The 14,169-nt window shown below is 49.8% G+C and overlaps 1 protein-coding gene across 6 annotated transcripts in view; it reads left to right on the top strand.

The window, feature by feature from the left end:
• Tmem120b (transmembrane protein 120B) overlaps positions 1-14,169 on the top strand; it is a 41,949-nt gene that overhangs the window by 25,146 nt on the left and 2,634 nt on the right. For 5 of the 6 annotated variants that reach the window (XR_003955668.1, XR_387570.4, XM_006530390.4 and 2 more), the window contains 6 exons: positions 215-274; positions 844-939; positions 3,012-3,101; positions 12,692-12,757; positions 13,158-13,219; positions 13,690-13,782. Coding sequence is in view for 3 of the 6 variants with exons in the window: in XM_006530390.4 (XP_006530453.1) it covers positions 215-274; positions 844-939; positions 3,012-3,101; positions 12,692-12,757; positions 13,158-13,219; positions 13,690-13,782 (467 nt within the window). In the remaining 3 variants the exon portion in view is untranslated. Of the gene's footprint in view, positions 1-214; positions 275-843; positions 940-3,011; positions 3,102-5,684; positions 5,728-12,691; positions 12,758-13,157; positions 13,220-13,689; positions 13,783-14,169 lie in introns of those variants that run through there. The other variant, XR_001784711.2, reaches the window with a different exon arrangement.

Here is a 14,169-nt window from a genome sequence, read left to right on the forward strand (position 1 = left end):
GACAGATGGACATACTGTCTTGTATGTAGTTACCATGCTCCGTCCATAGCTAACCGCTGTTGTCAGCCTTTGTGGGGCCCACTTGACCACCCGCTTAGCCTCCTGTTTTTGTGTTTTTGTTTTTGTTTTGTTTTGTTTTTGCTGTGAGATGCTCAGCGAGCATTCACTAAGCGTGAAAAGTGTTGGTTGTGCCCTCACAGGTCTTTCCTTCCAGGCTCTACTTGAATCTGGTTCTTGGCAACGTGAGCGTGACCCTCCTCAGCAATCAGGCCAAGTGAGTGTGCCCGGATCCCGACTGACTCTTACTCGGGGACAAGGCTTGAAGCTAGGGTTTCTGCATGGATCAGAACTTGTTAGCAGTCGAGACTCTCTGGCTTTCTGACCCTGCCCACCTCAGTGGGGGAGCCCTTGGGGGAACCTCTCCTTTCTTACTTTCACAGAGTCAGTCTGCTTGTGGATAGGACCGTGCTCTTTTCCATGAGAGCGACATCGACTCTATCCTAAATCTTATCCTAGCGTTTGTCCTGAGGAACAGAGTCCTGTCCAACCAAATCTAGGTGACATTTCCAGCTGCCCTTAGCCCTAGTTTTTGCTGTAATCTTTAGGTAAGGGTAAAGAAAACTTGCCTGTGACCCTTGTCTGTCCCCAACATGGCCTCAAAGCCCAGGTACAGGGCCCTTTTGCAGTCGGTCCCCTTCCCCTCACTAGACATCACCGGTTGAAGGCCAGGTTCCCCTGCAGATCAACGGACAGGACATGGCATCAGAGGCAGGGCTAGGGGCTGGCGGTGCCCAGCGGGATGGCAGCGATCTGAGACCATCTCTGGGGTGTCTGTCATGGCAGGTTTGCTTACAAGGATGAGTATGAGAAGTTTAAGCTCTACCTGACCATAATTCTTCTTCTGGGTGCTGTGGCGTGTCGATTTGTCCTTCATTACAGGTAATGGGGAGCAGCGGTGTGTGTGAGGGAAGGCACGAGGGCACGAGGAGGGGGGTCCCCAGGGAGGCAGTCTTTTCTGTTTCCCTAACCCGGAACTGCTGTAGGCTGGGGAGGGAACAGTTCTGCCAGGAAACAGCATCCCTGCCCACCCCGTATCCATCTAGCAGGCCTTGTGGAATAGCTGCTGCCTGACAGGGCCTCATGATGGAGTAGTGGGCGGAGTCTAGTGTGGTTTGTGGTATGTGACACAGCCTCAGCGTGGAGCACAGCACTGACATGCCACAGCATGGATGAGCTTTGACAGCATCATGCTAAGTGAAAGAACACAGGGACACAGGCACATGTCTTATACATGTGCATTGGTACGAAATGTCCAGAGGGAGGGGTTCAGAGAGACACACAGTGAGGCAGAACTTGCCAGGGGACGCAGGAATAGGGAATAGCAATTCAAGGGCACCAGTATTTTATTTTATTTTATTTTATTTTAGAGAATGCTGGAATGCTCTAGAATTAGTTAGCAGTATTACAGAATGAATAAAAGATAACCAAACTACATGCTTTTTAAATATTTATTGATTGATTGCTTTGATAGAGGGTCTCTGTGTAGCCCTGGCTGGTCTGGAACTCACTCTGTACACCAGGCTAGCCTCAAACTCAGAAATCCTCCTACCTCTAAAAGGGATTTTTTTTTTATGGTGTGTGAATTATATCTCAGTTACAAAATAAATAAATCAGTAGGGCTGAGGATGTAACCCTGTTGGTAGGGTGCTTGCTTGTATGCAAGAAGGCCTTGGTTCAGTCTTCAGCATTGAATAAACCAGGTGTGGCGGTACACCCCTGCAGTCCCAGCACTCACAGAGTGGAGGCAGGAGGATCCAAAGTTCAAGGTCATCGTTGACTATGGAGAATTGGAGGCCAGCTTGGGATATATAAGACAGTTGATACATAGAAAGATTGATGCTCGAAAAACAAGAAGAGGCAGCCCAGGCTATCTGGATTTACATCCTGGCCTTGAGGCAGGATGGTTGTATCTGTGGGCAGATCCCTATGGGGTCCCCAACCTCTCCGTTTGTCAGGCAGTGGCAAGAAGCCGCACCTCACGGGGTTATAGCCATTCACTATGTGATAGTTCCCAGTTTCTGCCCATCACTGATGGAAGAGAAGGAGGGAGAGCAGACGGTGCTGAGCTGAGGGTGAAGGAAGGAACCGTACACCACCAGGAGGGTCTGGTCCATTCCCCTCTCTGCTTGGGTTTTCTGCTGTAAAGCGAGGAGGCAGCCAAGTATGGTTTAGGCATTTGGCCTAAATATCAAGGGTTTATTTCCTGCCGTGAACTTTGCCGAGAGAGTCCAGCTGCTGTCCCGGCTACTTGAATTTCCCAATAAAGGTCCTTGCAGGCTCTTAGTCCATGCCTGCCTGCTGCCACTGCCTGGCTCTTGCTCCCGAGGGCAAAGGCTGTGCACACCAGCAATGCCTGCTCCTCTGCCCCTCCGGAAGAGAGTTGGCATTCTTGGGATGCCATCACAGGCCCTTACACTGAGGCCTCTGGGTTCCTCCCAGGGCAACCTGTGGTATGTCGTGTTCTGATCCAGTGTCTGAACATCCCCCTAGAGCCTGGGCATTTTCCTATTTCTCTCCCCTCCGCTTATCCACGAGTCTCCTAAGATCTCTCTAGTGAGGTTTTGCCAACTAGAGAACATAACAGCAACATGGTCTGTCACCACTCTGGAGACTGAAGTGAGAGGTCAGGATGTTGCAGGACCGTGCTGGCTCTGAGTTCCAAGAACGCTCTTTCAAGGCTCTCTCTCATCGCTTTCCTCAATCACTGGTGTTGTACAGCTTAGACCTGTCGCACTCTAGTTCCCGTGTGGGCTGGAGGGCTAGGGAAGGAGCCTCTGCTAGGTCTTGGGATGTGGATGGGGCCAGGTAGAGATGGCCCAGGGTCCAGGCACAGGCAAGAGGAGACACCCTTGATGTGAACTGATGCGAACACTGGGCAGGTCTGGTCCTGGCTGTCCTCTCAGTGAGTGGAGAGCTCAGACTGTTCCCTGAGGGATGTTTCTTCCAACCAGGGTGACCGATGAAGTCTTCAACTTCCTGCTCGTGTGGTATTACTGCACCTTGACCATTCGAGAGAGCATCCTCATCAGCAATGGTTCCAGGTAACTAGAGGCGTGACCTGTGGGGATGGACAGTCGGTTGGAGGAACAGGGAGCCAGGGATGCTCACATCCAGGGTGGAAGAGACCATGCCTGATACCATGGTCATAATAACGTCCACTTTATGGTCAGTCTCTTGGTGACAAGTGACAGAAACCCCAAGTCAGGCTGATTTACTGTTAGAAATCTGTCGTCTCATAAAAATACAGGAGGTTCACTGGGACTGATCTCAGGTCCTTTCAAGGTCTCAGACACTGAGTGATCCTCGGTTTCTCTCTCATCCTTCACCTCCCACTCAGTACTGCCTATTCTTGGGCTCTGTATAAGGTGATCCAACAGCCCTGGGCTTACGCCCTCACTCCTAGCAAACAGGGTATGTTTTCTTTCTGCCAAGAGTCTTACCACCATTGCTCCATTGGCCGGGAGCAGGCACTGGCTGGACCGCATGCCTGTCTCTGAACCAGTCCTTGTTGCCAGAGAATGGAAGGCTGTGATTGGCCAGGCTCAAGTGCCACGGTTATCACAGTTCCAGGGAACTGACTAGGTTCTGAGGGAATGAAGAATAGACAAAGACAGTCACATGGACAGACAGGCAGACACATAGACACGCAGAAACAACTGGGTTCAGGTGGACAGGGCTCTCTGATGGAGAACCTGCAGCATCCCAGAAATCAGTGTGTTTATAATATAGAGTTGAACACAGATATGTGGTTATTGCATACAGCTGGACCAAGGAGACAGGTTTAGCTGATCTCAAGAGGAACAGTGTCTGCAGGGGGGAACAGTCTTCAGTCTGTAAATGCCCGGGCTGGAGGTGTGGGGAGGGGAGAAAGCTACAATAGATATTTCTTGCATATACTATCATCTTTTGTAGTTGGACTAGGAAAGAAGGCTTTGCAATTTCTCTGAGCCTAGCCCAGGATGGATTTGCCATTTCCTCATGGGTCTGAAGCTTGGAGGCATTTGATAATGGTCTCACCTTCTCCTAGATCCATCAGCAACACAGATGCAAGTGTCGCGAGTGGGGTGGGGCCCCAGAGAAACATTGTTACTGTTGGGATGAATGGACTTTGGTGAAAGGAGCTGAATGTCTTGCACAAGAGATGAGGGTCTTATGGAAACCCTGCCTTGTAGTTTCCCAGGGGATCCCAGGGTGTCTCTGAGCGGCCATGGTCCCTCTCTGGACTGTTTCAGTGTCCCTTGGGAGAGTCACCGTGTCTCAATGTCAGTGTCTGAATCTAGGCATAAGGAGATCCCCAATGGCCCTGAATTCAGGACGCCACCTTCATCTTCTATCAGCTCTGCCTACCTCTGAGCAGAGCCCTGGAACCCAGTCAAGATCCGTGACTTGGGGACTGGAGAGAATGGCCCAGCAGTTAGGAGCATTTTCTACTCTTGCAGAGGACCCATGTTTGGTTCCCAACATCTACAGCTGGCACGATTGTGGTGGGCAAAGGCTCTTATCACAAGCCTGACCACCTGACCTGTTCCTGGGACTCGCAAAGTGGCAGGAGAAAACCAACCATAAAGCCATAAAGGTTTTGTTTTTCCCTGCCCTCCATACACTCTCACCTACGATAAATAAATACACATAAGATATTTTTAAAAGATCCGTAATATGCTAAGAGCAGTAGTACACACCTTTACTCCCAGCACTGCGGAGGCAGAGGCAGAGACAGGTGGATCTCTTGTGAATTCCAGGTCTGCCATGGAGGCAAAGGCAGGTGGATCTCTTGTGAATTCCAGGTCTGCCATGGAGGCAGAGGCAGGTGGATCTCTTGTGAATTCCAGGTCTGCCAGGGCTACACATAGTGAGATCCTGTCTCAAAAAAGAAAAAAAAAAATCCACAACTTGCCACCATAGGACCTGTTTTCTAAAAGTCCCTTAACTTCCTATTCCCTTCCCTACTTCCTTTTTAAAATTATTCCTTTACCTCAGGCAGGGCCAGTGTGGAGGGCTAAGGATAGCTTGTGGCTCTCACTTCTTTCCTGGGAGCTAAGCTTAGATTGGTTAGGCCTAGAGGCAAGTGCCCTGTCCCTGAGGCCATCCTGTTGGCTCCACTCTCCTGAAGACGACTGAGGATCAGCCTCGAGCTGAGGTTTGGTTGGTTGGTTGGTTTTTTTGTTTTGTTTTGTTTTAAGGCATTTATTGTCATGGTGGAGAGTTGTGAGGAGTGAAACCTTACCCCACTTTCCCAGGGCGAGCCTGAGATTATGGAAGGGGAGCTAAGAGGGTAGTAGAGGCTGAGAAAGGCAGAGAGAGGGAGAGTAGAGAAGTAGAGGCTGGCCATGGGCACGTGGAGTAGGGGAAGGGAATGTGGAGAGAGGGGGAGCGAGAGGGCAAGAGAGAGAGGCAAGAGTAAGAGAGCTGAGCCCTCCACTGGGTCTGGTGGCGCACGCCTTAAATCCCAGCACTCGGGAGGCAGAGGCAGGCAGATCTCTGAGCTCGAGGCCAGCCTGGTCTACAGAGCGAGTTCTGGGACAGCTAAAGTCACCCCTTCTCAACGCCCAAAACTGGGAACCTGGGACATCATCTGCCAACCACCCTCCAAAGCCATGTGACACCCTGGTTGTCTCTCGCGGCAGGTTCTTCCCCCGCGTGTTCTCACCCTGAACACTGAGCCAAGAGGTAAGGACCAGACCTGCCGTCCCACCAGGGGGCACAGCAGCGCTTAGGGACATAGCCTGTAGCAGGTAGATGAAGTCATTGTCTCTCGAGCAGTCCTCATCCCTTGTCCTGTGTGTGCCAACGAAGCCATCTCCACGTACAACCTGGGCCATGAATGAGTCCTTCACATCTCAAACCGCCACCCCCATTCCCCCATTTTATTTGTTTCTTTTTCTTTTCTTTTGAGACCGAGGCTTCACTGTCACCCAGACTGGGTTCTCCCTGCTTTAGCCCCCTCCGTTGCTGAGGTTACAGATGTGTACCACCATGTCTGGCAACTGTCCTCCTGCCTTTTTTTTTTTTTAATAGTTGTTGAAACAGGGTCTCACTTTGTAGCCCTGGCTGGCCTGGAACTAGCTACATAGACCAGGCTGGCCTTGAACTCACAGAGATCCCCTTTCTTCTGGCTCTCAAATGTCGGGATGAAATTCATGTGCCACCACACCAAGTTCTGTCTTCTCTTCTCCCTCCCCTTCTTCTTTGACTTTCTGGTTACCTCCTGTCCCGGGGGGCTTGCTGTCAGTCTCATTGTTTCTGTTGAACACATTCTGAGTATGGGGGGTGGGGTGGGGGAGGGTGGAGGGGGAGAGATGATGGCTCAGTGGTTAAGAGCGTGGATTATTCTTGCAGAGACCTGGAGTTGGATTCCAGCACTCACATCAGGCAGCTCACAACTGCCCGTAGCTCAGCTCCAGGGGATTGAATGCTTGGGTAAATGCACATATGTGCATACATGGGTGGATGGATGGATGGACGGATGGATGGATGGATGGATATATAGACATAGATATACAGAGAGACAAATAACGAAGAACTTCTGAGAGCATGTTGGTAGTAGTTAGTTTGTTTTTGTGTTTGCTTTAGTATGTTTAGCTGTGGACCAGCCATTACCAGAAAGAAAGGGACAGAATTACAAGAGAGGGTCCCCTAGAATGATGAGGCTCACCAGGGGCACTAAGGTGTCAGCTGGGTGGAGTTCCAGACCACACCTCACTTGCTTCAGTTTAGCAGGAGCTTTTCTGGGTTCCTTGGGACAGGGATGATTGCTTTTGCTGTGTTTGTGGGTCTGCCCTGCCCCTGCCCCCACGTCCCCTCGGCTCCAGATGCTGGGTTAGAGATTTTGAGATAAGTCACTCTTTGTCTCTAGGGATCACTCATAGACTTTTAATTGGGGGGGGGGCTTGGTTTATTTTGTTTTTGTTTTTTGTTTTGTTTTGTTTTCAAGACAGGGTTTCTCTGTGTAGCCCTGGCTGACCTGGAACTCACTCTGTAGACCAGGCTGGTCTCGAACTCAGAAATCCACCTGCCTCTGAATCCCAAGTGCTGGGATTAAAGGTGTGCACCACCACTGCCCGGCACAAACTTTTTAAAACGCAGAATCCCATGCAATAGTGGAACTAGAACTCAATCCCCAGGGAAGGAGAACCTGGAATAGACCCATTGGGCCCTAGCTTCTAGAATGATTGACAGGAGCTGCGGCCAGTCTGTGGGGAGGCGGAGCAAGGCAGGTGGGCAACTCCATTCATCTTAATTTTTTACATTAATTTTATTGTCTACTTATGTATTGTTTGTGTGTATCTGGGAAATGCATATGCAGCCATGTTCATCTTAATTTTTATATTTATTTTCTTATAGGTATATGTAGGCATGCATTTGCAGCTATATATATCTTATTTTTTACATTTGTTTATTGTCTGTATATGGGTGGGTGTGCATATGCAGTTGGGTCTTCATTTTTTAAAATTTACTTTATTTAATGGTCTGTGAGTCTGTGGGTAGGCACATGCCACCATGTGTGTGTGGGAAGTACAGTGCAGCCCTTGGGAGTCCCCCATGAAGGCTCTGGTGATTGAATTCAGGTTGTCAGGCTTGGTGGCAGGTCCCCTCCCACTGAGCCATCCCTCTGGTCTGTCTTCCACCCCTTAAGCACCACAGGGCCTGTGCAGGGCTGGTACCCAGTAAGCATTCCATAAGCCTTGCTGAGATGAATGAAATCTGGGCCCTTCAGTGCTGAGAGGTCTTTGGGGGATACCTAGGTGTCTTGGGACAGCAGACCTGAACCACATGGGCCTCCTGTGATGGGCTCCTTGAAGCACAAACCTAAACTCCGTCTGTCCATGTTCCTGCTTTGTACCTAGGGGTCATGGAAAGCAGGTCTGGGGTGAGGGGTGGGGACTGTCCTACTTTGAGATAGAGATATTGTGAGTCTGATACCTTCCCCAGCTGGTGTGACTCATTAGCTCAATAAACAGCCACCTTCCCTTTCATTTTGCAAATGTCAGAAACCCACCTAACAGGGACCAAATCTGAAGGGCGTTTACTGCTCTTTATCTGGGAAGGTTAAGGAGGCAAGAGAGGTTCCAGAAGTGTCACTGGCTATTGGAGCAGGAAATCTTCCTGTCATTCCCACAGAGCCAGCGGGAGTCTTGACACCGACTTCTGATTGGCTAGGCTTGAGTCATTTGCTGACTTCCCGAGCCAATCACTGTGGCGGGCTGACGCTGAGCTGTCAGATAGATTCCTCCTCTCCATTCAAACCCCTGACTGGTTGAGGTGCTGCCCCATAAGAAAGCAGAGGCCTGGGAGCCAGAATGGCTGACGATTGACAGGTGGCAAAGGAGCCCTCCCCTCTGGGTCAGAATGATTGCAAGGAGCCAGCCATGGTCCCGGTTCCCACTGTTTTTGTTTTGTTTTAGGGGCTAGACTTAGAACAAACATTTCCCGCAGAAGTCATCCCACTGGCTCTCCTGAAAATCCAAAGCACAAAGCCAGAGGCCACCTGGTGCTAAGCAGTGCGCCTGGTACACCCTATGCTTATAATGCAAGCTAATGTGTCCTGCAGGGAGAAGCGGTGGGCTCTCCCCCGCACAGCCCAGCAACCAGTACGTTCTGTCCCAACATTCCAGACACAAGTGTACCTGCTCTTCCCAGAGCCCACAATGCCCTTGCAAGCTGCATTTTTGTAGCAAACAGGTCCAGAAAGTGATACCTAAGTGATCCAGGTCTAGTAGAGGTGAAACAAAGGTTTACAATTGATTCTAGTGCTGGTTTGCCAGCCAGCCGGGAGGAAACACTTAAACCCACTGAATCGTATAGTATCTAAATTCTGTTACAATGAAAACTGTTACATAAACACATATGCAGAGAACCGGCCCAGAGCCTTGGGCTATGGAGAAGACGGTGCTCATGAATGCGAAGCTGGGGAGGAAGGTGGATCTCTAGTTCCACCCGTTGTTGCCCAGCCGTGTTTATTGGTGGCATCTGTCAGAGCCGGGCTCCGGGCACAGCGAGCTGTGAAATTAAAAGCCCCTGCTCAGTCAGGCTTGTTGCCCGGGGTCTGCATCCAGCCCAAGCTGCTCCCACACCAGGAGAGTCTCTCTGGGGAGCTTTAGCAGGAGTAGGACAAAGGGGGCCCCGGGGCAGCCAAGATCTGCCTCGCAAAGCTCTGGGGAGGTTGCATCGAGACCTCTTGGTTGCTCGTTAAGTGGAAAGTATGAAATCTGGCAAATTGCCTTGACTGTTAAGAAACTGGAGCCAGAGTCCTTTAGAATCTGAAAGGCTGAAGGTACATTAGGACTGCTGGGGACACACAGGCACATGGCTTACCCTGACCCCCTCTGTGACATTTGTGTGTAGGAGTATGGAGCCATCCGTAAGTGGGTGCTTACGGAGGCCAAAGGTGTTGGATCGGCCAGAGCTTGAATTATAGGTGGCTGTGAGACACCGAATTGACACCTAATGTGGATCCTGGGAGCTGAACTTGGGCCCCTTAGAAGAGCAGCAAATCCTCTTTACCCCTGAGCTCTCTCTCCAGCTCCTTTCTTTACATTTGAGATAGGGTATTGATATATTGTCCAGACTGGCCTTGAGTTTAATATCCTCGTGTCTTAACCTTCGTGTGTTGGGATTACAGGCATGTGTCGCCATGCCTGGCCTTAGGCTACTTCTCTCAACAGCCACAGGTCTCAGACATTGTTTCGTTCATGGTGTTTACCTGCTGTCAGGAGTGGTGGCAACATAGAGCCAAGTCAGCTGCACGTGGTAGATTCTTCTTCCTGTTGAGAAGAAAGTCTTAGTGCCCCCCTCCTTCCCCCAATAGCAGATTCTTAAGGTTTCCCTTGACCTTTTTTTTTTTTTTTTTTCTTTTTTGGAGACAGGGTCTTATTGTATGGACCCAGGCTGGTCTTGAACTCAGAGAGATCAGCTTGCCTCTGCCTCCTGAATGCTGGGATTGGAGAGATAGCACCTTGGATCCATCTCCTTAATCCTCTCTGAAGAGGGTTCTGAAGAGAAGATCAAGGCTCCCCGGTCCCATGGCCAGGTCTCTAAGGAGCTTACAGCTCCCGGGTGCTTTTGGCAAAGCAGGTTGCTACAGTGTGGTGGAGAGCAATTCCCAGAGGCGAGCTGGAGAAGTCAGGGAGGCCTAAAGCACTGGAAGTTTGAGGACCCAGCTCCTTTTTTCTGGGCTGGCTCTGATACTGAGGTGAATATAATTAGGTTCAGGAACCCCAAGCTGAAGGAGCCCCAGTTTCTCACAGTAAGATTCCCTACAACTTTTAACTGCATGCAAAGCCAGGCCTGGATCTTTGACAGATTAGCAGATAAACTTGGTATATATGGGGGACGCCACTGTAGTGTCATATCTGTGCCTGGATGGGCTAACGCTGGACTTGTGACTGTGTGTGTGTGCGCACACATGCGCAATACATGTGTGTTGATTACACATTCACCAAGCAGCTGCTCTGTTTCCACTGCCACAGGTGAGCAACACAGACACACACACCCTCCCCCAACTCCTCTGGGGCATCTAACTTATAGGAAAGAGGCTCAGATGACAGATGAGAAACAATCGCACATAATAAACACCATAAAGAAAATGAAGCCAGGGCTGGAGAGGTTACTCCGCAGATAAGAGCACTACATTCTTTCAGAGGACCTGGATTCAACTCTCAGCACCCACACAGAAGCTCACAACTGTCTGTGACTCTAGTTCTGCAGAGTCCAACACCCTTTTCTAGCTAACACACACACACAGAGCACATAGACATCATGCAGACAAAGCATTCATTCATACACATAAAATTTTAAAAAGAAAGAAAGAAAGAAAGAAAAGAAAAGAAAAGAAAAGAAAAGCCTGATGTGATGGACAATCCCAACACTTGTCGGGGCAGAACCTGAGTATGTTTGAGTTCAAGGCCATCATGGTCTGCACAGTGAGCTATACATAGTGAGACCTTGTCTAAAGAAAGAAAAAGTGGGGCTGGTGAGATGGCTCAGCAGGTAAGAGCACCCGACTGCTCTTCTGAAGGTCCTGAGTTCAAATCCCAGCAACCACATGGTGGCTCACAACCATCCTTAACAAGATCTGACTCCCTCTTCTGGTGTGTCTGAAGACAGCTACAGTGTACTTACATATAATAAATAAATAAATCTTTAAAAAGAAAAGAAAAGAAAAAGTATCCGGGCATGGTGGTACACGCCTTTATAATCCCAGCACTTGGGAGGCAGAGGCAGGTGGATTTCTGAGTTCTAGGCCAGCCTGGTCTACAGAGTGAGTTCCAGGACAGCCAGGGCTACATAGAGAAACCCTGTCTCGAAAAAACCAAAAAAAAGAAAAGAAAAGAAAGAAAAAGTATGTGTGTTGGGGGGGGGGGGCGCTGGAGAGATGGCTCAGCAGTTAAGAGCACTGGCTGCTCTTCCAGAGGGCCTGAGTTCAATTCCCAGCAACCACATGGTGGCTCACAGCCATCTGTAATAGGATTCGATGCCCTCTTCTGGTGTGTCCAAAGACAGAGACAGTGTACTCACATATATGAAATAAATAAATAAATCTTTTTTTCTTTCTTTCGTTTTTTTTTTTTTTGTTTTTGTTGTTATTGTTGTTTTCGAGACAGGGTTTCTCTGTATAGATAGTCCTGGCTGTCCTGGAACTCATTTTGTAGACCAGGCTGGCCTCGAACTCAGAAATCCTTCTGCCTCTGCCTCCCAAGTGCTGGGCTTAAAGGTGTGCGCCACCACACCCGGCTATAAATAAATCTTAAAAAACAGAAACAAGGAAAGAAAGAAAGAAAGAAAGAAAAGAAAGAAAGAAAGAAAGAAAGAAAGAAAGAAAGAAAGAAAGAGCACAATTAGACTTATATGATTATAAAGTGCCTGTTGTAGAAATGTTTTAGGCAGTGTAGTCAGGAAAAGGCTTTTGGGGGAATTGACATTGGATCTGAAACTCATGTTGGGACCCCAGAGCCTGGTAAGGATAGAAAACGGTAGCCTAAGGACAGTGTGTACAAAAGACCTCTTGTTGCCCCAAGATACACACACTGGGCATCTTAACCAACAAATAGTGCTTTCCTGTGGCTCTGGGGGCTGGACGTCCTCCATCAGGTATCATCAGTGCTGATGGAGGCTTGGGCCTCCTTCCTGTCATACAGATGGCTACCTTCCCTTCCTTTGCTCTGTACAGCCCTCCCTCTGGTCTGTAAAACCCTCTCTTACAGAGAGAGACACTAGGTCAAAGATCCTCCATGCTTTGCCTTGCGTCCCCTTAACCTTGCCGGATACAGTCACGCAGGAAGGATGAGGGGGTCGAGACGGCAACGTAGAAGTTTGAGATGTAGTTCGGTCCAGCATAGACCCTACCTAGGCTTGGGGTATCTCAGTGCTGGGGAGATGAAGAGGTGGAGCTTGAGGGTCCTGTATGGATAAGGATGTGTCCTGTAAGTCACAGAAACTCCCTGACACCAGAGCAGGTCCCTGGACTAATCTGCAAGCAGTTAGTTTGGGTTTATGCACCTGTGCAGGAAGAGTGGATGTATGGTTTGGCCCGTTTCTCAGCCACAGGGCAGCCCCTGCTCATGGAGGCTAGGAAGCTGAGAGCTGCCTGCATGTCTCTCCATCTGAGTTCCTTCCTTTTTCTCTTCTCACCAAGAATCAAGGGCTGGTGGGTGTCTCACCATTATGTCTCCACGTTCCTGTCTGGAGTGATGCTGACTTGGTAAGTCTTCCCCGTGACCTCTGTCCACTGGAGTCAGAGCGAGGGGCTGGTACGTGGGGAAGGAGGTTCTCAAAACTGACTGGCGGGTGGTGAGAGCAAGTGTTAACTGAAAACTGGGCTGGAGGCCCCGGCTGCCAGGGTCCTGCGGAGCCAGCTGGGAGCTTTCTGGGGACTAGTTCGTAATTTCTGTTGGCTGGGGCAGAGGTGACAGGGAACAGCACGGGGAACGAGAGTGACCACGATGTCCCTTCATTCTAGAAAGGGTGATTGATGGGTGTGGCCCAGTCAGCTTGAGGACAAAGGATAGAAATGCTCTCTTCCTTTTGGGGTATGGATGAATGCCTGGTTTTACAGCGTGTCCCCCATTCTGTTTTGTTTTTTGTTTTCTTTTGTTTTCCAGGCCTAATGGACTAATTTACCAGAAGTTTCGAAATCAGTTTTTAGCGTTCTCCATTTTTCAGAGTGAGTGCTGGAATCCAGCTTAGTGGGAGGGACCTGATTTCCCGGAGATCTGCTCGCTCTCTTGCTTCCATTCTGGTCCGACCATGCTTTATCCCTGAGAGCAGAGACAGCTCAGACATGTAATGACCCAGCAAAGCACTGACCAGATTAGAAACCTCTGGACTTGGCAGTAGGCACTCGATATACGCTTCTCAGAAGGCAAGCTGTAGGGGATTATCCTGGGTGCAGCGGGCAACTTAAGACAGAAAAGAAGCAGCCCCATGCAGGGGGAACACAGCTGCTAAAAAATCGAGGCAGTCACATAGATGTATAGCTGAGGCAAATTATTAAAATTCAAAGTTGAAGCTGGTCACCAGGATGCTCTCGGCCTGCCCCTCTGCCCAGCCCACCCACACCCATCTGCATGTAAGGACAGAGGATTTCAGGGTATGATGCTTTCCTTGAGCCCGGGTACTATGCTCCCCCTGCAGGCTGCGTTCAGTTTCTACAGTACTATTACCAGAGGGGCTGTCTCTACAGACTGCGGGCCCTGGGGGAGAGGAACCACCTGGACCTCACAGTGGGTGAGTAGCTGGGCAACGGGTGGGTTTGGGAATGCCGGTCCACCTCCCTCCAGTGGAGGGACAGCATCAGACCTCCATGCGGCAGAGAGAAGCTGATATTCTTCACCCACTGGCTGCTCATAATTGATGGAGGGTACTGTTTCAGCCACCCCAAGTGTGGTAGCGACAGCGTTCTAGGCCCCTCAGTGCTGGGCCTCGACTCTACCCTTTAGAAGGCCTATCTTTCTGGTCTGAATTTTATAATATACACAATGATACAGTGTGAGGCCGGGTGTGGTGGGGCCTGTCAATAGTTCAGTTGGCTGAATTGGGAGGATCACTTGAGCCCAGAAGTTTGAGGTCAGCTTGGGCAGCAGAGAGACCAGACCGTATATGGTTTTTTAAACA

Source organism: Mus musculus, chromosome 5, assembly GCF_000001635.26.
Source record: "Mus musculus strain C57BL/6J chromosome 5, GRCm38.p6 C57BL/6J".
In the NCBI taxonomy this organism is placed as follows: Eukaryota; Metazoa; Chordata; class Mammalia; order Rodentia; family Muridae; genus Mus; species Mus musculus.